Raw genomic sequence first — 25195 nt, forward strand, 5'->3', positions numbered from 1 at the left:
CTACTCAGTGGTCAGTACCAGAGGGACTTGGCTTACAGTGGTCAATACCAGAGAGACTCAGCCTACAGTGGTCAGTACTAGAGGAACTCAACTTGGAGAGGTCAGTACTAGTGAGGAGAGGCAGGGTCTCTGGGTTCCCACATGACCATATGCTGAGGAGAAAGAAGTGACTCTCCCTGCCCTGCCTCTGGAGAGGTCATTGCTTTTCGTTGGCAGCCATGAGTGTGGCTTGGGGACCTGCGCAGGAGCCAAGGGGTTCCTCCTTGGCCCCTGTGCTTGCTTTACAGAAGCACCTGGGGTGACAGACTCTGATTTTCTGAACTAGTAGTCGTAAGACATCCTCACAAGGCAGCTGTACTGTCTCTTTTTTCGGGGAGGGGATACAGGAGGTAGAACTCAGATTTTCTTACACACTCAGTAAGAGCTCTATCACTGAACTGCATCCCAGCTCTTCTGAGTTCTGAAGAACGCTCAGGTGGGAGTTCAAAAGAAAATTCTAGAAAATAACTTATTTACCCAAAAGGTGGAAAAGCTGGCTTCACTGTCTGGCCCTCCCTGACCAGGGCTGAGTAGTTCCTGTTTTTGCTTTTCAAAAGGACCGAGAAGTAGGGTGTTATCTGAGTGGGCAGCTTCTGGAACCCCAACTCTACTCATATCCACCTTTTGCTAATTAGTAGGTTTTAGTTTTTAAAAAGGCGTGTTCATTTTGATACACTCGGAGTAATAAGGTAGGGAGTCCGGGGCTGGGGTGCTGAGGGCCGGGGTTCCATCCCTAGGGTGACTGAGCATGTAGAGAACCCACAGTCCGTCCCAGGGTGTGGCAAGGGTGCACAGACCCCTGGTTCTAACCCTAGCAGCACAAAAAAAGAGAAGGGCAGGGTGGAGGGGCTGCTGAGAGACCTACAGGAAGACAGGCAAGATGGCTCAGTAGGAAAGTGCCTGCTGCCAAGGGTGACAACCTGAATTCTGCCCGAGACCCACTGGAAGGAGAGGATCAATAGGCAGGTTATACTCCCACCTCCGCACATGTGCCATATCATTTTAAAAAGAAACCAGATGCACTGACCTGACAGATAATAGAATTCCCAGGGTCAGGATCATATGGGTGTACTTTCCCCACAGCCAGGACACAGGTCCAACAAAGTTGATTTGTTGTTGTTGTTGTTGTTGGTGGTGGTGGTGGTGGTTTTTGCCTGCATATTTGTGCACATACTATGTGCATGCCCTGCACCCTCAGAGACCAGAAAAAGGTTCTTCTGGAATTGGAATTACAGGCAATTCTGAGCTGCCATGTGGGTGCTGGGCACCAAAATGGGGTCTTCTGGAAGACCAAGAAGTACTCTTAACCAGTGAGCCATCTCTCCAGCCCCATTTTTTATTTTTGACTTTTCAAATAGTGATCATCATATCTAATGCTAGCAGTGCATAGAGAAATACTGATTTGCTCCATGTTTTGAGACAGGGTCTTCCTGTAGCCTCAGCTGGCCTGGAACTTGCTATTCAAACCAGGTTGGCCTCCATCTGACAGAGATCTGCCTTCCTCTGCCTCCCGAGTGCTGGTAATTAAAGATGTGCCAATAAAAAGTTTCTTTTTTTCCTTTAAATATGTATGAGTGCATTGCCTGCACGTATGTAAGTGCACCTGTGTTATACAACGCCTGTGGAGATCAGAAGAGGGTGTCGGATCCCCTGGAACTACAGCTATAGACAGTTGTTAGCTGCCATGTTGGGTGCTAGGAACTAAACCTGGGTCCTCTGCAAGAACAGACAGTGCTCTTAATTGCTGAGCCATCTCTCCAGCCCCAACACAAAGTTTTTGAGCTTTCTGTTTGATTTTGGAGACAGTCTTGCTCTGCAGCTGGCTCTTATCCAGATCCCCTTGCCACAACCTCCCCAGTGCTGGGAGGACAGGTCAGGTCACCCTGAGCGCTTCCTAATGGGGCAGGCCCACCCATGCAGAGTCCATGCAGGGGCCACTCACGTGGTAACTTTCAGCACGTCCTTCATGCTGGTCAGTGGGTCCGAGTTGTCAGGGCAGCGTAGCAGGCAGGGTGCGAAGATGATGGCCAGCGCCCCAGGTGACATGCGGTTCACGTCCTCCAGGAGGGCCACTCTGTAGGGCCACCAACAGTTAGGGAGCAGCTATGGCCCAGGGAGGGAGGACCTAGGGGCCCTAACCCTAGCTCCAGGTCCAATGTCTTGATGTTCAGTGGCCAGGGCATGTGGCTGGGTCACAGGGCAAAGCCACTTCAACTCTGGGGGTGGGGTGGGGGTGGGGCACTTGCTTGACAAGGTGGAAGATGAGTCGCTCCAGAGAAGTGTGGTTGGCCTCAGGCAGGTGGTCCAGGACAGCGTAGATGGCAGCTAACTGCTCTTGCTTCTCTGGAAGCTCTAGAGAGGCCAAGCTCATCAGTCCTCAGGGGCATCAGCCCTCGGGAACACTGACCATGTGCAGTCCTCCTGTCCCCTCCTACCCAGGGTGCTATAGCTACCCTCCCTGTGGGACTAGGACTAGCAGGAAGAGGAGCAAGCCTACCCCAAACTTTGGGCCCTGGCTGGAGCAGCACTTGTTCTGAGCCCTGTGCCCCCACATGGCTTACCGACTGCCCTGAGAAAGTCCCCATACTGGGCGAAGGTCATGAGGGGCTCGGGTAGCTCTCGCAGCCACTGCTTCAGGACCCCAGTGATGGCATGGATCGGGAAGTCCTCCAGCTTGACAGCTGCGGGGTCTGTAAGGTGTGGACAGGGATTGGTGAGAGGCGAGGCATGGACGGGGACAAATGAGAGGTGCAGCAGTGACATCAGGTGGGGCCTGGCTGGGCACCTACCCATCCACAGTGCCCACCTGTCTGCAATGCCTGCCGCAGTTCCCGAGTTCGGTTGGCAGCACCCGATTTGCGGTAGAGGCCCTCAGTGTATAGGCCATGCATCTCCACGTGTTCCAGAAGCTTCTCAAGGACGATGGGCACAGAGGCCTTGTCATTGATCAGGTTGTCCACACACACACCAAAGTGGCCTGGCTCAGAGCCCAGCTCACTCTGTGGAGTAGGGGTGGAGGTTCAGGTCTGGGTGTCACTGTCTGCCCCCATCTCCAGCCACCCCCACTTCTGGTCCCACAAAGAGCCCCTGGCACCACCTCTACAGGCCCCTCCCTCCCTGCCTCCTTGCTCTTGTACGGTTGCCGGAGGCACCAGATTGCTGGTCACTGGTGGGGCTCCCTCTATATGACACGTGGGCTGGCAGTCCTTTCCATGGAGATGGTGTCCTGGCCTGACAGCCCCCTCTAAGAACTGGATTCCAATTCTTTATGTAGTCCTAGCATGCGGACCCCAAAATCTCTGTGCACAGCTGAGGGCAATCCCTTGGCCAGGCCGTTTTTTTTCTGGAGGGGGAGGAGCCTGTCTGGGAGCCTGAGATATACACCTGCCCATTGCTGACTGGGAGTTTCAGAACTGGGAAGGGCCATATGCCCTCCTGCCACCTCCCTGTCCTCCCTGTGCCTGCCCTAGTGCCTCACTTGGCCCTCACAACAAGCATTGCTCCCCCAGGAGCCTTGGGTGGAATGCTCTAGAAAGTTCTGGGCATAGGCATACTCACCTTCCTCCCTCCTGTGTAGGAGCAGTAGCTCTGAATCTTCTGCACACACTTCTTGTGGCAGGTCATCTTGCACACTAGGAGAACACCGAGTGGAAGTCACAGAGTATATAGGGGACCCCAAGTTCCCCACCCCACTGCCTGGGGCCCTCAAACTATATTTTAAACTTCTTGGGTCAAACCTCTGCCTTGAGTCCTGCGAGAAGGGGAACAGGCAGCTTTTCATAGCTGGTGGCTGTTTGTGGCTTCAGATCCAGGAAGGGGACATTGCGCCTTGGTCCTGAGGGAGGTGGCCCTGGGAAATCTGTTCCTGATAGGCTGAATTATACTATTTTTCTTTTTTCCAATCACACTGAGCCCCAGACTGATGTCTGCTATGACCAGGGGCAGAACCAGCATCCTGAAGGAAATGCTGACTCCCATGTGTGGACAGCTCAAGTCCTAAGCCCTGAGCTTGGGACACTGACAAGTGTGGAGTGGCACTGCACCTCACACAGGGCCTACGAAGGGCCCTCTGGGCTGAAGAGACCCATGTTACCAAGGCAGAAGGCTGGCTGGGCCTGGCTTGGCCAACTCCTGACTATGTGACCACCTAGCTCTGGGCTGTGCCTGTTCCTCAGAGGAATAACAGGCTGGCCATGAGACACCTGGAGGGAGTGACGGTTGAGGCTGGAGCATCATGCACCAATGTGCAGAACAGGGCTCACAGAACTGACCCACATGGATGAACTTATGTGTGATGTGGGTGGGGAGCAGCCAGCTGGTGAGCTCTGCCTCGGGAGGATGTGGAAAGTGGAGGATTAGAGGGTAGAAGACTGGAGAGTGGAGACAGTGGAGGGTGGAAGACTGGAGGGGTGGAGGACATGAGGATGTGGAGGGTGGTAGAGGATGTAAACAGTGGAACTGAAGGGTGGAGGGATGAGGCTGAGGAGATGCTGGGGCGGGGCAGGTTGCTCACCGCTGCACAGCAGGGCTTTGTCCATGAGCCAGATGTAGGAAAGACACTGCTCACATGACTGCGGGATGCTCACCTGGTAGCTGGCGAACACATGCCCGTTGTGCTCCTGGACCTGGGGCAGAAGCGGGGGGGGGGGGTCCTGAGTGGGTGCCCTGCCCCCAGTGATGTCTCAGAAGTGGGTCTGCCCCATGCCAGGACCCTGAGGCTCGGGTAAGTGCTACACACACAGGTATAGGTGAACCCATTAAGGATGTGCGTGTGCACAATCTGAACACGTGCATGACTACTCACAGCACGTTCCTGCTTCCGCTTCTTCTTCTGAGCTTTGCTCTGCTGAGAGACAGACAAAGCCTGTGTGGGACACAGGAACACCCTGGTCCCCACAAATGTGGGGCCTTATGCACCGTGACCCTCTCATCTGCTCAAGTGGAAAACGCCCAAAGCAGAAGAGAAGCTGAGAAGCTGTTGGGTGCTGGGGCTGGTGAAGATCTGGGGGATTCAAGTAGAGGAAGACTGGCCAGGGTGATGAGGGAGCTGTGCACATCCAGGGTATCAGGAAGAAGAAAGCCAGGGAGATGCTGGCAGGGTCAGATAAGAGGATGTGGGTGTGATGGGTGTGAGGGGCTTGGGTTTGACAGGTGAGGGGGGTTAGGAGGGTATGGGTATGGCATGGGCATATGGGTTTAGTGGTGGCAGGTCCAGCTTCCTACCTTGGCAGGTTCAAAGTCACTCTTGGTGTAGCTGCGGGTGAACTCGTCCAGCAGTGACTGGAAGACGTTGAGGACCAGGTTGGTATCCTTCTCTCCGCGCTCGCTGGCCAGGTTGTTGACAACGATCTGGTAGTTTTCCATCAGGTCCTTGTAGCCCACATGGATCTTCCCGTTCTGCAGGGACATGTGAAGGGGTCCCCCACAGCCCAGGACAGGGGCTGTGCAGGAGTGGGGTCTGGCCTGGGGAGGGCATGGGAGCTGAGAGCAAGGCTTCACATACAGGGACAGAGTACATGGTCTTAATGTTGCTCCTGAACTTCTCCGTGGCCTCAATGAACAGGCTCTCGATGGGTGTCTTCTGGGAGCGCAGGTCATTTATCTATGGGGAAAGAAGGGCTGTCACTGGCCTATACAGTGCAGTGCCTGGCTGCTGCTGTCTTAGGTCATCACATCATACCTGACAGCAGCTACAAGGTTAGCTAGGCCCTTCCCACCCCATCCTATGGGTCACCTGCCCAGCCACACCCCAGGACTGTGCCACCTCAAGGGCTTAATCATCCCTATGCTGTCTCTCGGGCAGCAACTCCTGATTCTGGTATCCTATTGGCTTACTCTGACCCTGTGACACACCGGATTGCAGTTCTGCCTGCCTGGAAACCCCAGACTGGCTCATCTCCAGCTCTGCCACTACACTGGGTGATTCATCTGTCGGCAGTGAGACCCTATGCATCTAGAAAACTGAACAGAGCAAGGAAGCTGGGGAGAAGCTGGGCCATGGGCACTCAGCCTGTTAACTGAGGAAGAATTTTGTACTGTCTGCTACACAGCAGGGCTATGATGGCTAGTAGGAATCGATCATGTTTCAAAACTGTTACAAGACAGAGTTTTGGGTATGGGTTTCTGTTGTTTTTTTTTTTAATGATGCTGGGGAAGCAACCCAGGGCCCTCAGGCACATCACACAGATATAGGACCAGTTATCTACACTCCAACCCTTCATAGTTAGGCAGAGTGTCACTGCGTAACCCAGGCTGGCCAGGAATTTGTGATCCTCCTGCCTCAGTCTCCCAAGGCCTGTCTCTAATCGTGGACTTCAGGCCTTTGGAGCGACATCAGCTGCAGGATGTGCGTAGCACAGATCTGCACATGTGCTTCAAAGACAACCTTACTCTGCACACACTCCTACTGTAACACTATGGTGCCTTGCTCAAAGCCCTTAGGCACAGGATGGGCTTGGGAACCTCATTCAGAAACAAGACTAAGATTTTGTTATAAACACATTTATTTGGACTGAGAAAGTTCTCTCCTTCCATCATGTAGGTCCCAGGGACTGAACTCAGGTTGTCAGGCTCAGCTGCAAGTGCGTTTACTCACTGAACCCTCTTGTTGGTCCTGGTTTTCTCTTTCTCTTTCTCTCTCTCTCTCTTTCTCTCTCTGAGAGAGAGAGAAAGGGGTGGGGGGGGGAGAGAGAGGGAAGGAAGGAAGGAAGGAAGGAAGGAAGGAAGGAAGGAAGGAAGGAAGGAAGGAAGGATCTAACTGTGTGGCTTAATCTTGAGCTCACCATCCTCCTGAGTGCTGGGATTACAGCAGGTTACACTTCTGGTTTGCTAAGGGCAGTAAAACTCCTGGAGGGCTTGGATTTTGCCCCTGCCTAGTGCTTCCTGGCAAGGGGCCCCGAAGCTCACCTTGTTGAGCAGGAACTCATCCAGGTACTTGAGTTCGTTGGCATTGGTTATCTTACGGAACACTGACTCCCGCCACTTCTCAGACACGGTGATCTTGCCAATCTTGAGGTTCCGGTTCTTCTTCCCTTTGGTGGGCTTCTCTCCTGCGCTGTGGCGGTGCTGATGGCCAGAGGGTGCTGTGGGAAACCCACAGCAGTCATGAGGCAGGGTCAGAAATGCATAGGACCAGGACTCTAGACTGCATGCCTGGATGGATGGCCTCAAGTCCCATGTCTGGGGCTCAGACTCAAGGCCCATGGGGGCCAGTCAAAGCTGTGGACACAGCTGGGAAAGCAGCTCATTCCTGAGGCTATGTGGGACCAACCTTCTAGACTCTTTTTGGTGGTAGGGGCTTCTGGCATAGTGTGGCTGGGCAGGCTGCTGTCCATGTCCTCCACACCCTCCAGGCTGGGCTTTTTATCCTTGGTTTTGTGTAGGAAGAGCCTCTTAAACGTGGATCTGCAGGAGAGAGAGGTTTCTAAGTTTTTTTTATTTTTTATTTTATGTGTATGAGTGTACTGCCTGCATATATGTGAGTGCACCATGTCATATAATGCCTCGGAAGTCAGAAGAGGGCATCAGATTCTCCTGGAATTGAAGTTAAGAACAGTTCATAGCCACCATCCACCATGTGGGTGCTAGGAATTGAACCTGGGTCCTGTGCAAGAGCAATCAGTGCTCTTAACCAGAGTCATTTTTCCATCCTCTAAGTTTTTTTTGAGATAGGGTCTCATTGTGTAGCCTGGAATTTGGTTGGCCTAGAACTTACTATGTAGACCAGGCTGGCCTTGAACTCAGAGATCTGCCTTTCTGCCTCCTGAGTGCTGGAATCAAAGACATGCACCAACATGTCCAGCTATTTCTTTTTAAATTTGTGTGTGTGTGTGTGTGTCTGTCTGTATAAGCATGTGCCATGGGAGTGCAGGTGCCAGCAAAAGACAAAAGAGGGTGTCAGATTCTCTGGAGCTGAAGTTACAGTCAGTTGTGAGTTGTACAGGTGCTGGGAACTGAACTCAGATCCTCTATAAGAGCACCAAGTGCTTTTACTGCTGACGCATATCTCCAAATCCACATTTTTTTTTTTTTTTTTTTTTTTAAAAAAGATAAGAGTCTCATGTAGCCCAGATTGGCCTTGAAGTCCTGATCATTGATCGTCTTCCCCAGTGAGGGGCTGGAAACATAGCTCAGGGTAGAGTGCCTGCCTAGTATGTGCAAGGCCCTGGATTCCATTCCCAGCACTAATAAATAAGAGATCTAGGAGAGATGACACAGGACTGGCCCCATGAAGATGGAGGCAGGATGAAAGTTATTTGTCCACAAGCCAGAACTGCCTGGAGTCCCCAAAGCTCGAGCAGGCCAGGAGGAATAGCCTGGGACGGAGCTCGGCTGTTAATATGGATTTTGATTTGCAGTACCAGCACGTGAGGTATCAATGCCTACGAGTTCTGGTACTTTCTGAGGCTGGGAGTCTCTTGGCAGCAGGGACCTCCCTGTCACCTGCCATGTGTTGGAACAGAAACTCCTGTTTCACAGACAATTCTCATCTATAGAACCATTCTAGAACTTTCTGGCAAGGCTCTCTGAGCACAGGCTCTCTCAGACCCAGTTAGGGGGAAGAGGTGGTTTTATTTTTTGTGTTTTGGTTTTGAGACTGGGTCTATGTAGCCCAGGACTGCTTCTAGGTAGTTATCCTCCTGCTTCAGCCTCTTCACAGCTGGGATCACAGGTACACCCACTATGTCTGGCCTTTTCCTATTAAAAGGAAAAGGAGGTAACAGAAGGCTCAGTGGTGAAGTTCCTGCTGTGCAAGCATGAGAATCCAAGCTCTTCAGCATCTATGTAAGAGCCAGGTTCAGGGGTGCACACTTGGTAACCCTACTGCTGAGGGGTGGGGCAGGGACAGGCAGATTCCTGGAGCTCCCTGGCCTTAGCCTAGCTAAACCAGTAAGCTTCACATCAGTGAGAGTCTCAAAAATAAGACAAGAGCCACAGAGAAAGGCACCCCATATCAATCTGTGACCACCCTCTGGCCTGGCTCAAGGATCCCTGACAGTCATTTTACAATGACTGGCTACCCTGTATTCTAGGTGGCAGGGTCAGTGGGTAGGTATCCTACTGTGCCCCATAAATGCACTGACTTGGAGGAGCCTGCTGCAGCTGGCCCTGGAACCCTCTGTAGAGCCAGGTTTCCCAACTTCTTACTTTGAGTCACCCTGGGAGCTGGGGGACAGCCCCATGTCGGGGCCAGATGACGCATCTCCTGATTTCTTCTTGTGGATGGCAGGTTTCTTGGTGCTTGGATCCCCATCAATTTCTGCTGAAGTCTGCAGGGAGAAGGCCAGTGAGAGAGCTACCGGCAGAGGCTATCCCTAGAAAGGCATGCCCCGCCCACCAGCCCCACTCAGTTTTGTAGCTTTCTCTTTCTTGTATCCTGATGACCTGGAACTCACTATGTAGATCACAATAGCCTCAATCTCACAGAGATCCACCTGCGTCTGCTTTCTGAGTGCTGTGCGCCACCATGCCTGATCTTTTCTTCTTTTTTAAAAGATTTCATTTTTAATATCATGTGTATGAGTGTATTGCCTGCGTGTAAGTGCACCTGTGTTGTACAATGCCCACAGTCAGAAGAGGGCATTGGATTTCCCTGGAACTGGAGTTACAGACAGTTGTTAGCTGCCATGTGGGTGCTGGGATTCGAACCCGGGTCTTCTGCAAGAACAATCAGTCCCCCCCACCAACTTTTTTTTTTTTTGGTCTTTTTGAGACAGGGTTTCCCTGTAGCCCCAGCTGTCCTGGAACTCACTATGTAGACAAGGCCGGCCTTGAACTCACAGATCCACCTGCCTCTGCCTCCCAAGTGCTGGGATTAAAGGCATGCACCACCACGCCCAGCTACAACCAGTGTTCTTAACTACTGAGCCATCTCTCCAGGCCCCAGCCTCTTATTTTTAAATATGAAATTATTTGTCTGTGTGTGGATTTGTGCTCATGAGTGCAGATGCCTTCAGAGACCAGAGGCATCAGATCCCCCAGAGTTGGCTACTGCTGCTTGTGAGCTGGGAACTGAACTCAGGTCGTCTGCAAGAGCAGCAAGTGCTCTTAAGCACTGAGCCATCTCTCTAGCCCCTTATTTTGAGAGAGGATATCAGGCTGCTCTTGAACTTGCTAGGTAGCTGAGGCCAGTCTGTATGAAGAACCTCTTGCCCCCACCTCCTGAATGCTGGGATGACAGATGTGCTGCAGTCTGGCTAAGCAGCAACTCCTCTCTGGAGGGAGCTGGGTCAGGGCTGGGCTTTACCTTGGCTGGGGACAGCTTGGAGATGTCACTTGTGGAGGAGGAGATGCACCTCTCCCTGTAAGACAGTGGAATTCATTATTACTGACCAGCACCCATGCAGAGGGCTCTTAACCCAGTGAATTTCTGCTGGGGGTGGGGAGGGCATGCCCCAGCAAGTATTCACAGGGAACAGACAGATATGACAGAGGATTATAAAACATTCCTTCCACCCACCAACTCATGTATTCTGCCATCTTTCTATCTATTCCATCCATCATCTCGCTACCTGCCCACATCAGATCTACTTATTCATCATTCTATCATTTACTTACCTCTCTAGCATTCATCCATCCACCATCTATCTACCTGTCAGGCTATTGCCATCTGGTGGGTGGAGGACAGTGTTGCTGTTCCACATTCTGACAAAGGGTACCCCCAACAGCCAACTCTCTGGCCTCAACCTGGCAGTGCCACAGCTGAACCCCAAGGGCAGCCTGCCTCCCTGCCTTCTGGCTCTCCTTTTCTGCCCAGCATTGAGCCTCCAGGGGCTAAAGGCTGGGTCCCTGACATGTCAGATCCAAACCCCCTCAATGATGGAGAAACTGAGGCTCAGAGAGGGGGAACCTCTACTTGCGGGGTCCTGGTCCTCACACAGGAGCTAAGTCTGCTGTTTTGGGCATCCCTGGGTCTCAGGGTTCACTGGGTATCCTGGGAAGGTGCATTTGATTTCTTTTTGCAATACTGGGGTTGGGCCAGGGCCTTGTGTGCCTAGCAAACTCAGCACAGGACCTTATTCCAGCCCGGGGCCTCTTTTTCTCCAGGCCTTTGTTCTATGCTCTATGGGGCTTGGACTTTCCTGGCTGGCATGGTCATGCCTGTTTTTATGGCTCCAGTGAGCTGCCCTAGTGCCCACCACAGATCCTCAGCTCTGCACCGGGGGTGGGGGTGCTTACTCTGTTGGAGTAAGGGCAGCCCCTGCAACCCGCTGCCTGTCGCTGAGGTCCAGGGATTGGCTCAGCATGGTGCTGGAGCTGCTGGTGGTCATCAGCTTCTTGCCCCGCCAGAGCTCCACGGCGGTGGCCAGGCGCTCAGCATCTGGATGCTGGTACCGTTGGATCTGGGTAGGTCCACTGGGGCTCTCCAGCTTGTCCTGAGCTCTGGGGCTGTCCCCAGCCCTGCCTTTATCCCCAGGGGACTCAGGGGTGCTGGGGACCCCTGGGCTGACCCTATTGTCCAGGGCCAGGCTGGTGGGCCGCTGAATGGGGCCAGGCCTGGGGCTCCTGGCCGGGGATACCTTGTCCTCAGTGGCCCCAACAAGTTGCACATGCTTTTTGGGAAAGGCGGCCATGCCCTCAGTCCAAGCCTCCAGGGGCAGTTCATCTTCTCTGTGCTCCTTTTTGTCCTCGGGGACACTCTTCCCTGGTTCTAGGCTGGCCCTTCTGGAAGATTCTCTAAGGGTGATCTCCCTGCAGGACTGAATGTGTCTGTTCTGCAGCTGCACATGCTCCAGCCCTCGCTGCCGCCGTGACTCACGCTTCCCCCGGCTGCTGGGGACTTTCTCCTGACTCTCAGCCGGCACGGTTCCCTGGGTCAAGGGTAGATTCTCAGGGCCAGGCACCTCCTTCTTCAGGGGGGAGGTGCCAACTGGAGATCTGTCCTTCGTCCAGGTCCCGTTCTTCTCAGCTGGGCATTGGCCATCCTCCCCAGGTTGGGCGGTCTGTGCAGCCACCTGCTCCTCTGTGGCCACAGGGCCTAAGCTGCCCTTGGATGACTCTGCTCTACCTGCTTCCTGGGCTGCCCTGGCTTGCTCCTCTGCCTTCTGCTTATGGGACAGCATCCGGCTGAAGCTGGCCAGAGGAAAAAGTGGGATATTAGGACGGAAGTGGACATCAGTGTGGCCTTCCAGAGTTAAAAGGCTGAGGTCCATTCAGATCCCTCCCCCATCTGTGCCACCAAAGGGTGAGGAATTCAGAGGCATTCCTGAAACGGGCTGACTTCCTCCAGCATGAAGTGGGTATAGATGGTTCTCTCCAAGTCATTTCCATGAACAACCCCACCCTGGGTCAGCTTGGTGGGCTCCGTCAGCAGGAGAACCACTGGGTCTTTTTTTCAACCTCAGAGCTGATGTAGTAGAATACTTGCCAAGCACACACTTTCCACTTTTAACATTTAGTGTGTGTGCATGTGTGCGTGTGTGTGATGTGGACGTCAGAGGACAACTTGCAGCAAGAACTGGTTCTTTCCCTTCATTATGTAGGTCCCAGGGATCAAATTCAGATCAGGCTTGGCCACAAGCACCCATCTTGCTGGCCCCTAAAAAAAATGTTTTGCACCAGGAGCTGGGACCCCAACCTGAGGCTGAGGGGTGGGGCTTATGTGTGTGGCACAGAGGATGGGAGAGGGCAGGGATCAGAGGAGCAGAGACCCAGCCATTGTTCACCTTAGTAGGAGATGGCCTGCTGGTAAGCAGAGTAGAGACCTGTGCTGAGTAAACAGGAGAGAGCCATACTGAGTTGATCCCAGCTGCTCCTCCTCCACCTCTACAGCAAGTGCTCCCAGTGGGCAGGTAGAGGGAGGTTCCTGGCACAGACCAGGAGTGGGCAATGGCCACACAACCTGAAGCTCAATCCTTATAGATGGGAACAACTTACAGCTCTGTGGCTGCATGGCTTCTTTCTGGTCAGATCCTCCCTGCACCCTGAAGGAGGTTCTAATAGTTCTCATGGCAGGGTGCTAGCTATTCCTGGCAGTTCTTCAGTGAGTAACCCTCCAGGACTCCAGAATGTTCCAGGGAGGCGGTCCCTACTGCACTCACCTCCTGCGTTGCAGGTGGCCCCGGCAGAGGCTTTGCAGGCGGATAATGCTGTGCCTCTGGCGGCGGTAGGCCTGGCGCTGCAGGAAGCCCCTCCACACTGCCTGCAGGTACACAGCAGCCTGCGTCCTCTCTAGTGCACGGCGCACACAGTAGGACCTCCAACAGGCCTGGATGGTAAGGGCTGCGCGTTTCATCTGCAGGAAGTGCCGGCGCTCCAGCACCATCCGGAACCAGCTCTGCAGAAGCAGGATCTTGTGCAGGACCTCACGGTGCAGTGTCTCCTGCAGGGCCTGCCGCTCTGTTTCCTTCAGGAAGACCTGTGAGTGCATGGTGGAATCAGCATGTGACTCCAGGGCTGCCAGCTATGAGACTCAGCTGCAGCCTCATTGACCCACTATTATTATGACTATTATTAAAATTTATTTCATTTGTATAGAAGTCATACTGCTTTTTCAAGATAGATTCTTGTGTACCCCAGGCTGGCCATTAACCCCTGATGTAGCCAATGTTGGTCCTAAACCTCTGACCCTCAGCCTCTACCTCTTGATGGCTGAGATTGTGGGTGTGCGCCAACATGCACAGGTTTTTTTAATATAATGGCATAGAACTCACCGCCCTGTGTGTGTATGCATGTACTTGAGGGTGTGCCCACCTGTGTATGTGCCTGTGGAGATCAGAAGTTGACACCAGCTGTTTTTCTCTGTTGCTCTCCATCTTGTTTTTTTTGAGACAGGGTCTCTGTAGCCCTAGCTGCCCTGGACTCACTATGCACCAGGTGGACCTCGATCTCACAAAGATCCACCTACCTCTTTGTGAGAGGGATTACTGAGTTACTGGGATTAAAAGTTTGTGTCACAGCTGGGCATGGTGGAGCACACCTTTAGTCCCAGCACTCAGGAGGCAGAGGCAGGTGGATCTCTGTGAGTTCCAGGTCAGCCTGGTCTATATAGTGAGTTCCAGGCCAGCTGGGTCTACAGGGAGACCCTGTCTCAAAAAGACAAAAAAAAAAAAGTTTGTGTCACCATGCCCAGCACCTGTGCCCACTTTTTTACCATCCCGACTAGCAATGCTCTGAACTCAGTGTGCAAGTGTTTGTGCGAGTATCTGATTTCAGATGTCTCGGGTACACAGCCAAGAGTGGAAGTGCCAGGTTATAGGGAGACTTACTCTAGGGCTGACTTCCTGAGGAGCTGTGGGGATTTCTGCTGCAGGGGCATCTCAGGAGCCCAACCTTGCAGCTGTTCAACAAAGCAGGCAAGTAATGTTCAAAACAGGTGAGATACATACACACACACTCACTTTCAGACTGGAGTTGGTGTTTGGAAGGGGAGCCAATGGCAGGACACCTGCTATCCTATGCCTGCATGTGTCTCTGGAAGGTTGTGTTGGAAGCTTGGACCCCATTGGTGACTATGGGTTTCTGGGACTTGCCAGAGGTGGGGCATAGGGGAAGGCCAGGTCCCCAGGGTCTGCCCCTGGAAGGGGTTCACATAGTTCTCCAGGGACCTGCCTCTTCTCTATAGACCAGGAGATTATGAAAGAGCTGGCCTGGTACCTGGACCTCTCCCCAGCTTCCTGTCTTGCTATGATCCTTCTCACACACTCCTGTTCTGACCATGTCCACTGTGAGTCCCACCAGAGCCCAGCAAGAGAAACAATGTTTCACTGTACAGAGCCATGGTGTGGGGAAGCTAGGGGAAGGAGGTGAGCAGGGGTGCTGCATGGGTAGAAGACTAGGTAGAAGGCTAGGTCTGGGCAGGTGGCAGCAGCCTCAGAAATGGTAGACTGACCTTGGTTTTCCCGATTTGATAGCTCCTCCTGTCCACCTGCATCTTCTCCAGCAGGGCAGAGATGGCCTCCCTGCAGGGCCGGGTGTCCTTGGGCAGCAGCACCTGGAACTGCTCCGTGAAGTCCTGGGATTGGGTGGGAAAGCAGAGCCATGTGAGTGAGCACCCCAGCACCTGTGGTCATCTCCTGCTTAGGTCCTGTGCAGCTCTGAATGGCCTGGAACTCTGTGTGTAGACCAGGATGGCCTCAATCTCACAGGGACCTGCCTCCCTCTTCTTCCTGAGTGCTGGTAAGACTTCCTGGAGTCAGAGCCCAAGGACTGTGTGTGCTCAGCCAGGCTGGGATGGGACCTGGGCCCCAGTGTGCTTGGACTTAGCCCCACCTCCAGCCCCAAACTTAGCTTTTGAACCCAAACTTGTTTCTTTTAAATTTTAAAAAATATTTTACTTTTATTTATGTGTGTCTATGTGACAGTCTGCATACTACATGAGTGCAGATGCACATGCAGGCCGGGAGGCACCAGACACATGGAGTTATAGGTGGCTGTGACATGCCATGTGAGTGCTGGGAACTGAACTTGGATCCTCTGCAAGAGCAGCAAGTGCATTTATTGGCTGAGTCATCTCTCCAGTACTGAAACGGCTTTCTGTGACTGGTATTCACTGAAAGTTGTGGACATGTAACCACAGCAACTCTGCTGTGAGAGCTTGGACACAAAAAAGCTAAAAAATAGAACTGTGAAGGGTCCGAGACAGGCAAGCCCTGCAAATCCCAGTGCAGGCACAGTACAGGGTATTTCATTTGATTCTTTTTCCTTTCTCCACTTTCTTGTGTGTGGGGGTGTGGAATTAAGTGCACATGGAGGCTGATGTTACTGTCCAGAATCCTCTTCCACCTTAACTCTTGGAGGCAGGGTCTCTCAGTCAAACCCAGATCTCTCCCTGATACAGCTAATCAGCTTGCTCTGGAGATCACCTCCACTTTCTGAGGCCAGAGTTACAGTTAAGCATCATGCCCACCCAGGGTACATGTGGGTTCTAGTGATCTGAACTCTAGCACTAAGCCCTGCGTCATCTCCGCAGCCCTGCCTGGCCTTAGTACTTTAGTTGGTGGAATGCCAGCACGACGCCCCTGGTCTGGCTCACTGCAGGGCTGGGCTGTGGCTGGAGATATGGCTTTGTGTTTTGCTGGGGTGCTGGGGAACCCAGGGCTCACACAAGTGCTGTACCACTGAATTTGACACCCCCAGCCTGTATGTCTTCTTCAGGGGCAGTCTGAGACAGTCTCATGTTCTTTTTCTTTGAAGTTGTTTTTTGTTTTGTTCTTTTTGAGACAGGGTCTCCCTGTCTGGCAGGCAGCTGGCCTGGATTTGCTATGGAGACCAGGCTGGCTTGGAACTCAAGAGAGATCAGCCTTCCTCTGCCTCCCAAGTGCTGGGATTAAAGGCGCTGGGATTAAAGACGTGTGCAACCACGCCCGACTGTTATTTTTATTTTTAGCTTTTAAAAAAAATTTTTATTTATAGCCAGGCGTGGTGGCACAAGCCTTTAATTCCAGCACCTGGGAGGCAGAGGCAGGCGGATCTCTGTGAGTTCAAGGCCAGCTTGGTCTACGTACTGAGTTCCAGGACAGCTTGGGCTACAGGGAGACCCTGTCTCAAAAAGATAGGTAAGTGCACCCATGTCATGCAATGCCCGCAGAGGTCAGAAGAGGCTGTCGGATCCCCTGGGACTAGAGTTATGGACAGTTGTTGGCTGCCATGTGGGTGCTGGGATTTGAACCTGGGTCTTCTGCAAGAACAACCAGTGTTTTTAACTGCTGAGCCATCTCTCCAGCCCCAAGATAGTCTCATTTTCTAGCCCAAGGTGGTTGTGAACTTGTAGCAATCCTCCTGCCTGAGTCTCCTGAATGCTGACATGATAGGTGTAAGCAACCATGCCCTATAATGTATGTCTTTTAAGTAAATGGAGGCTTTTGAGTGGGACCTGCCTCTGCCGGGTTCTGGGCACCATGGAGAACTATCACAACACTGTACAGACCACTATATTGGACCCTGTGAGATGGCTCAGTGGGTAAAGGCACTTGCCACCAAGCTGACAACCTGAGTTAAATTCCTGAAGCCCACATGGTGCAGAGAACTGACTATTGTTAATAGTCCTCTGACCTCCACACACCCCTGTGGCATCTGTGCCCACACATAAACAAAATAAATACACGTAAATCACTGAACAAAACCCAAAATAAAAGCATCAGCCCTAAAAGACACCTGTTAAAGCGTGCCTGTAACTTCCTACCTCAGTTTCCCCTCCTGAATCTTTCCAGAATTGGCTTGGGGCAACCTCGTCCCCCACAGCTGAGTGACAGTCCTGGTAGCCATGGCAAGATGATGGGATAACCCAGAGCAGCCTACCTGGAAGGTGTACTTGGCACTATAGCCAGAGCGCCGGATGCGCACTGTCTCCAGCATGCCCGTATAGCGCAGTTGCTGCAGCACCAGCTCCTCATCAAAGCACAGTTCCCTCTGCAGAGGCAGTGAGCAGTCAGGGGACATGGCTGAGCTGGGGTACAGAGCCCCATCCCCTGAGAGAGTCAGTATCCCCAACTCTAGTATGGACTGTTCAGGGCAGGTTTGCAAGGTGGTAGCCAGCACAGCAGCCAGGCACCCTGGAGGATGGAACTCTTCCTGCCCCAACTTTTTCTGAGGTACTCATGTAGCCCAGGCTACCCTTAACTCTGTAACCAAGGATAACGTTGAACTCCTGATCATCCTTCCAAGTGTTGGGATGATGGGTGTGCAATACCCCACTTGCTTTATGTAGTGCTAGGCTGAAACCCAGGGCTTTGTGCACATTCAGGAAGCCCTGGACCAACTGAGCCCCAGGCCCAGCTTGTGGCTTTCCTAGCACCTAACCCCAGTGGTCCAGCCCTGTCCCTGGTCCTTCGTAGGGGCTGTGGGGTCCTGTAGAGCCTCTGCCCCACTCTGAAGATCACCCACCTTCTCAGCATTAGAGCGGATGCAGCGAATGAAGAAGGGCTCAGCCTTGCCCAGGGCCTCCAACAGCTTGTTAAGCGATGTCTGCAGAGGGAGAGAATGTAGATGTGCGTGAGGAGTGCAGGGCTCAGTGGGAGGAGACCCAACACCTGCTGGAGTGTGGGGGTGCACATCTGAGCTTACATGGGTCACATATGGAGGGAGCTGACCAAAGCCTCTTTCCTGGGCTACCCAGCTGTGTCTTTGCCTCAAGTGGAAGGTGGAGCCGCCAGGCAAGACCAGGTGGTCTGAGGATGTGCATGTGTTAGAAGGGAGCACAGAGGAGTGTGGAGCTAGGTAGCTAGGTCTGCCCTCTTGCCTGACATTTCTTCTCTCATTTTGTTTTTGCAGGCTAGTGTTTGAACTCGAGGCCTCACACATGCTGGACAAGTGGTCTACCAGAAGCTACCACCTCAGTCTGCTTGCTCTTCTCCAAAAGGATTTGAAAGGACTGTGTAGATAGATCACCAGAAAGGCCTTAGTTCTAACCCAAGTATATAGATATAAAAGTTTTAGTAAGGTATGGTAGGTCACACTGAGACACAAGTCAGGAAGATGACTGAGAACCGAAGGCTAACTTGGGCTACATGAACTTTGTCTCAAAATATAAATGAGCTTCCTGGTAACCAGAGAAAAAAGAAATATGTCAGGTTGTCAGGACGTGGCTCAAGGGCCGTTCTGAGACCCACGATATAACTCTCTAGTCTTCATGGCTCTCAGCCAAGGTGATTTCACTCCAAGGGAGGTATGTGGCTGTCACCGTAACACCAGACACTTCAGATGTATGTAAGGGCTTTGGGGTGCAGACTGGTGAGGAAGCAGGATGCACTGACCTGAAACTGCGCGCTGATGCTGGGCGGCTTCTTCTTCTTGTGCAAGTGCAGCAGTGACTTGGTGGTGCGGTCGTGCAGGGTCATGCTGATGATAAGCTTCAGGGACTTGCAGTCCAGCAGGTTCTAGGAACATATGCAGGGTCTGGTCTGCCCTCCACAGCTCATGGGCACAAATGCCTTTGGCTTACAGAGAGTGCTGGACCCCAGGACGGAGGACTGCCTGGGGACCATCAGCACCTGCCATGCCCTCTTCCCTCCTCTCCTCTCCTGCTGAGCTGCAGTCATCCTCCCTCTGCATAGCCCCTGTGGAAGACTCAGGAAACCAGTCATTCCTGTGCCAACCTGAGCTGGTGCAGGCAGTGGGCACCATGCCTACCCTGTGTATGGATCAAACTGAGGGGCTTGTCTAGGGTATCTATGAACTCCAGAATCTGTCTATACCCTGCAGGTTCCAGAGGCTGCAGACCCCACACACCTGACTGAAAATGCTGGTAGAGTATCCCCAATTCAAAATTCAATCTGCATGATTTTTTTCTTTAAGAGATGGCCTGTAATTCACTATGTAGCCAAGGCTGACCTTGAACTCCTAATTCTCCTGTCTCAACCTCCATATACTTGGACAACAGGGATGTCACTATGCCTGGATTTTATTTTTTTTTATTTCTGGAGACAGTCTTGTTATGTAGCCTAGGCTAGTCTAGAACTCAAAATCCTTCTGCCTCAGCTTCCCTAAAGGAATGGCAGGTGTGCACCACCATGCCAGGCCAATCTCACACTTAAAAAGCATATTTGTTCGTTCGTTCGTTCGTTCGTTCGTTCATTCATTCATTCATTCATTCATGTGCATGTGTGCACATGTGGAGGTCAGAGGACAACTTGCAGAAGCCAGTTCTCTCCTTTGACCATGCGGGTACAGGGGATTGGAAATGAGGGCATCAGGCTTGGTGACAAGTGCCTCCACCTGTTGAGCCCTCTCACCTGGCCTATCTCATACTTCCTGGGCATGGAACTTTAACTCTCACACACGATTACAACTGATACAGTATCAACTGACTTTTTTTGGTCTTATTGAGACAGGGTCTCCCTGTAGCTAGCTTGATCTCACTATGTAGACCTGGATGGCCTTGAACTCAACGAGATCTGCCTGCCTCTGCCTCCCAAGTGCTGGGACTAAAGGTGTGTGCCATCACAACTCTTTAGTTATGGCCCCTCGTCCTTCATGGGTTCTAGGCAGGAGGTCTAACTCTGAGCCATGCCCCCAGTCCTTTACTGGGGGGTTCTAGGCAGGGGTATAGCGCCCCTAGCCTAATAAAATTTTGCTTTAGAGGGAGAGTTGGATGGTGGGATGAGAGGAAGGAATGAAGACGTCCCAGGCTTTGAAGGGGTGTGTCTTTCCCACCTCCCCACGTCAGATGGCTTGAGAAGGGCGCTCTCAAGCCAGGCTGAGAACCGAGTGGTCTTGGAGCACAGTTGCGGGCTTTACCTTGGGGATGATCTGCTTTTGTTTGATACCTTTACTCTTCCTGTCAAAATATTAAAAAATGGTTGCGTGAACATGAGGAACACAGGGCTGGGAGTTGGGTTAGTTCATCAAGCCTTGCAGGTTAGATCGAGAGAGTGAAAGAGAGAGAGGAGTGTGGATAGAAGACACACAAATGCAGACAGGCTGCCACCGACTCCCCAGAGACCCCGCAGGCTCCTCCTTCCATCCCACAGGCTTTGCCACACCTGAGGAGCAGGATTCCTGCAACAAACTGGAGGAATGCACTGGAGGTTACAGGGCCTACTATGTGGCAGTAAAAGAATAAAAACAAGTTGAGCACAGCACGCTATGCCAAACAGGCCCACGGCATTCCTTCTAGAATTCTCCACTGGCAGGCCAGAGATTTGCCCTGAAGAGAACTATCCAAATGGGGCCTGGAGAAAGTTCCCTTTATTTTTATAGCATTTGTGTTATTTTGCCATGCTGAGAATGGTACCCAGGGCCTTGTACATTCTGAGCAAACGCTTTGCCTCTGAGCCATGCCCCAGTTTTAGGGTTTCTGGTGGTGGAAAACAAAAACAACAACAAAAAAACAGCTATGGCCCAAGGTAGTGTCCTAGTGCTCTCTCTCTTAGTGGAACCTTTTTTTTTTTTTTTCCTTTTGAGACAGGATCTCATGTAGTCCAGGCTGGCCTTGTACTTGCTATGTCGCTGAGGATGACCTTGAACTTCTAAGCTTCCTGCCTCCACCATCCAGTGCTGGAAAGTTCGATACCACATACATTTTTTTTTTTTTAAATGAAATAACTTGATCTGAAACTCACAATCCTCCTGCCTCCACCTCTTGCATGCTGTGTATACACTCAGGCAAGCGCCACCATGCCCGGGTGCCGTGTGGGAAACAAAACCCACAACAGTTCTGCTGGTCTGAACATTGTCTTAAGGACAGGTATTCTGGAGCTGCGTGGGGCCAGGCCCATGAGTCTGTTAGGTCTCTCGGTCCATCTTTCCTTTGTGGTGCTGGAGAGAACCGACAGTCTCTCTCAGGAGTGGCCAGGGCTTTGACTCTCAGCTACACCTGACCCTGAATGCATCTTAATCCATGTGGGGTAAAGGGAAGCAGCAGAGACCCTGACATGCAAACTGTCTCTGCAGGCCTGGTGTCTGCCTGGGCCCTGCTGCTCCTGGGCTGAAGCAGGACGATTCTTTGAAGATTATTTTTTTTTCTGATTATTTTTAAAATTTTATGTGTATGAGTATATTGCCTGCATGTGTGTAAATGCACCCATGTCGTGCAATGCCTGAGGGAGTCAGAAGATAGCGCCAGATCCCCTGGAACTGGGCATTAGCCGCCATGTGGGTGCTGGGAATCGAACCTGGATCCTCTGTAAGAACAGCCAGTGCTCTTAACCACTGAGCCATCTCTCCAGTCCAGATCATTTTCTTAATTGTGAATAGATGCATGTCTATGTCTGTGTGTATGCATGAGTGCAGGTGCCTAGAGAGTACAAAAGAGGGCATCAGATCCCCTGGAGCTGGGGTTACAGCTGTTTTAAGTTCCCTCACTTGGAGCTGAACTGAACCTGGGTCCTCTGCAAGAGCATCTCTCCAGTCACGAAGAACACCCTTGGAGTCCAAGGGCTGAGGCCGGCTTGGGCAATACAATGAGACCCTGGCTCTGAGGGTGAATAAGCACCCAAAACATTGGTTCCACTGTGGGCACGGATGCCATTCTGGTCAGCATGTGGAGGTGACTGCAGGCACCCGGCTGCTCAGGCTACCCTCTGGAATGGTCACCCTGCTGCAGAGGGCAGCTGAACCCTGAGAACTCAAGTGGAGCGTAGGTAGGTTGGCACTGAGCTTGCAGAGACCTCAGGCCCCACATGTACCCTCCTGGGGACAGCAGGCAAAGGCAGGACGGGCAATGGGCTGCAGAGGGCAGTCAGGGTCAGGGGAGTGTCCTCAGAGGGCACTGTAAGAAGCCAGGAAGGCTGGCAGGCACATTAGGGCTGGTCAGCGATGGCTGGCATGACAACTGAACTGTGAGGCAGCATGGAGTTTAGTGGCTGGTCAGTGGCATCAGGAAGGCACAGGCCTTCAGGGCCAGGACAGACAGGGGTGGCTGCTGCACTTGGGGCCTGGGGGACTCACAGGAAGAAGGCACGGGGCTTCTGGAGCCGACTGAGGGACTGAAGAAGCCTCCGAGGGTCCTCGCCCTGCCACGGCAGTCCTTTGAGGCTCTTGATGATTTGGTTATGCAAATCGCTGGGGGGCCAAAGGGGACCCAGTGACAGAGAGAAGGAGAGTTAGAGCGTGGCCCACCACCTGGGGACCCCAGTGCCCATCAGGGTGTCCTCAGACCACAGGAACCAAAACATGTATCTGGGGGAGGGGCATATGGGCTGGACACGATCACTTCATGAACCCTTCATGAAGAAGGTGACTCAGCTGGAACAGTACAGTCTACAGTCCTGGTAATCATGGACTCATAACAGGACAAACCAAGAAATCCGGAAAGGTATTGTATTGTCTAAAAGATTATTTTATTTATGTATGTGTACATGTGTGCCTATGTGTCTATGTATAGTTGCCTACAGGGACCATAAGGGGACATTGGAACACTCTGAGCTGACGTTACAGGCAACTGTGAGTCACCTGATGTGGGTGCTGGGATCCAAACTGGGATCCTCTGATACTGCAGCAAGTGCTCTGAACTGCTAAGCCACCTCCCCAGCACCAGGATCTTCTAGTTAAAGTGTTTTTAAAAACACATTTTGAGCCGGGCGTGGTGGCACATGCCTTTAATCCCAGCACTTGGGAGGCAGAGGCTGGTGGATCTCTGTGAGTTCAAGGCCAGCCTGATCTACATAGTGAGTTCCAAACAGCTGAGGCTACAGAGAGACCCTGTCTCAAAAAGACCAAAAAAAAAACCACCCCAAAAAACTCCCACATTTTATTTGATGTGGGGGCATGTCACACCATGTGTGTGGAAGTCAGAGGACCACTTTCAGGAGTCAGTTTTCACTATGTGGGTCCCAAGGATTCAACTCGGGTTTGGTGGCAAGCCTTTTCACAGTCATCTTGCCAACCCAGGTCTTCTACTTACGAACCTCTGGGATCTGTAGAACATAGTGGGGCTATTGGAAACAGCTCAGAAGGCTTCTGGGAGGAGCAAGCTACATTTCTCTTTTAATCTATGGCTTCTGTGGCCAGACCTGACCCTCCTGGGGTCTCCCAAAGGCCTTGTGAGCAGTGAAACAAGCACAGGCCATGACTGACAGTGGGAGCCACGCTGCTTACCCACCCCAGGGGACCATGGGTCATGGGACTGTCATTTTTACGAGACTGGAATTTGTGACACCTGGCAGGCAGGGACATTGGCTCAATACACTGTGGCACCCAGGGGCCAACCCCACCGCAAAGAACAATTGGCACGATATTGAGGGTTAGGGTTCCCAGTTTAAGGGCCAACCTTATTTTTTTTCTTTTTTGAGACAGGGTCTCCCTGTAGCCCCAGCTGTCCTGGAACTCACTATGTAGACCAGGCTGGCCTCAGTCTCACAGAGATCCGCCTGCCTCTGCCTCCCCAGTGCTGGGACTAAAAGCATGCACCACCACACTCGGCTTGTTCCTTTTCTTAAGATCTATTTGTTTACTCTTGTTTCATGTTTATGAGTGTTTTGTCCACATGTGTATAAGTTATATGTGTGGATGACTGCAGTGCCTGTAGAGGCCAGATCCCCTGGAGCTGGAGTGACAGGAGCTGTGAGTCACCTGATGAAGGTGCTGGGTACTCAACCTGGGTCCCAAGCAGGAGCAGCAAGCACTCCTAACTGCTGTGCTATGTTTGTTTGTTTTTGTTGGGACAGCACCTAGGGCCTTGTGCATACCTGGCACATTTCTGCAGCTGAGTCACACCCTGGCTCTTACTCTAGTTGTTCAACATTTATGTATTATGTGTGTGTTTATGTGTATGCATGGCACGTGTTGTAGTGTACACGTGAAGGTCAGAGGACAAGTTGCAGGGTTGGTTCTCTCCTACCACATGCAAGCTGGAATTTAACACATGTGGTTAGGTTTGCACAAGTGCCTTTTCCTGCTAAGCCATGTTTCTGGCCCTTCTTGAGTTATTCTGGAAGCATGTTTGGCTCCAAGAGTTGGCCTGAAAGACCCGGATGGGCGGCCCCACACTGTGACACATGCATCATGCCTTGGACCCGGATGCATGCCACACTTACCTCCACTCCCTCGCCCTCCAGGGAGGCACAAGAACAAAACAATGACACAGGTGACACAGGGTTAATGGCTGCCTCACTTCCTACGCAGCCTCCCTGGCCAGAGGCTTGGAGCAGTGGCCGTGGCTTCCTCCCACCCGTGTCCCCTGACCTGGCCAAATGTGGCAGAATGTTCCCGGCAGCCCTGGATCACCAAGCCCCTCTGTTCAGGCTTTGGCCGCTGCCCTGAGTGCCCCAGGCAGTGGCCTTGCGGTGTGCCTCCCTGGTCTCGTGCGAAGGCCCTGGCTGCTACTTACTTCCTGCTTTCATAGAAAGCCATGATGTCCTCAAAAGCGTTTATGTCCAGCTCCTCAGAGCAGTCAAATGAAAGCTCTAGCACTGAGCAGCTGCAAGGAGAAGCCGAGGGAACTCAGGCAGGACTGAGCCAGGGCACTGGTGCTGCAGGTGTGCCCACGGGCACTCTTGGGGGAAAGACATACAACTCTGCAGTGGGAACATGGGCCCCTCTGCTTGGCTGCTGTCCGGCTCAAAAAGCCTGTGTGACCCAGGCTGGCCTTGAAGCTGCAATCCTCCAGCTTCAGGCTCTTGAATACCTGGGATGACGGGGATGCCCCACCATGCCTGCCTCCAGGGGTCCCCTCTCCATGGGGCCTGGGCTGGCTCTGAGATTGCTGGCAGCATCACTTTCCTGACTTTGAATATACTTTGGTTACCTGTCCAATATGGTCGCTAAGTGCCACACTGGC

The 25195-nt window shown here is 52.4% G+C and overlaps 1 protein-coding gene across 14 annotated transcripts in view; it reads right to left on the reverse strand.

Moving 5' to 3' along the window:
• Myo9b (myosin IXB) overlaps positions 1-25195 on the reverse strand; it is a 93561-nt gene that overhangs the window by 3023 nt on the left and 65343 nt on the right. For 4 of the 14 annotated variants that reach the window (XM_008824633.3, XM_029559410.1, XM_008824631.3 and 1 more), the window contains exons 15-37: positions 24746-24835; positions 24453-24467; positions 22366-22479; positions 20215-20254; positions 18732-18854; positions 17863-17943; positions 17278-17388; positions 14870-14992; positions 13080-13396; positions 11218-12111; positions 10286-10340; positions 9187-9308; positions 7310-7443; positions 6946-7121; positions 5543-5641; positions 5263-5436; positions 4844-4885; positions 4553-4664; positions 3598-3671; positions 2846-3038; positions 2601-2729; positions 2286-2391; positions 1982-2113 (exon numbers count right to left, since the gene is read on the reverse strand). In XM_008824633.3, coding sequence (XP_008822855.1) covers positions 1982-2113; positions 2286-2391; positions 2601-2729; positions 2846-3038; positions 3598-3671; positions 4553-4664; positions 4844-4885; positions 5263-5436; positions 5543-5641; positions 6946-7121; positions 7310-7443; positions 9187-9308; positions 10286-10340; positions 11218-12111; positions 13080-13396; positions 14870-14992; positions 17278-17388; positions 17863-17943; positions 18732-18854; positions 20215-20254; positions 22366-22479; positions 24453-24467; positions 24746-24835 — 3456 coding nt within the window. The remainder of the gene's footprint in view (positions 1-1981; positions 2114-2285; positions 2392-2600; positions 2730-2845; positions 3039-3597; positions 3672-4552; positions 4665-4843; positions 4886-5262; positions 5437-5542; positions 5642-6945; positions 7122-7309; positions 7444-9186; positions 9309-10285; positions 10341-11217; positions 12112-13079; positions 13397-14869; positions 14993-17277; positions 17389-17862; positions 17944-18731; positions 18855-20214; positions 20255-22365; positions 22480-24452; positions 24468-24745; positions 24836-25195) is intronic. The other 10 variants (XM_008824636.3, XM_008824635.3, XM_017795947.2 and 7 more) reach the window with 8 other exon arrangements.

The sequence above is a fragment of the Nannospalax galili genome, unplaced genomic scaffold (genome assembly GCF_000622305.1).
Source record: "Nannospalax galili isolate Female #2095 unplaced genomic scaffold, S.galili_v1.0 scaffold529, whole genome shotgun sequence".
Classification (NCBI taxonomy): domain Eukaryota; kingdom Metazoa; phylum Chordata; class Mammalia; order Rodentia; family Spalacidae; genus Nannospalax; species Nannospalax galili.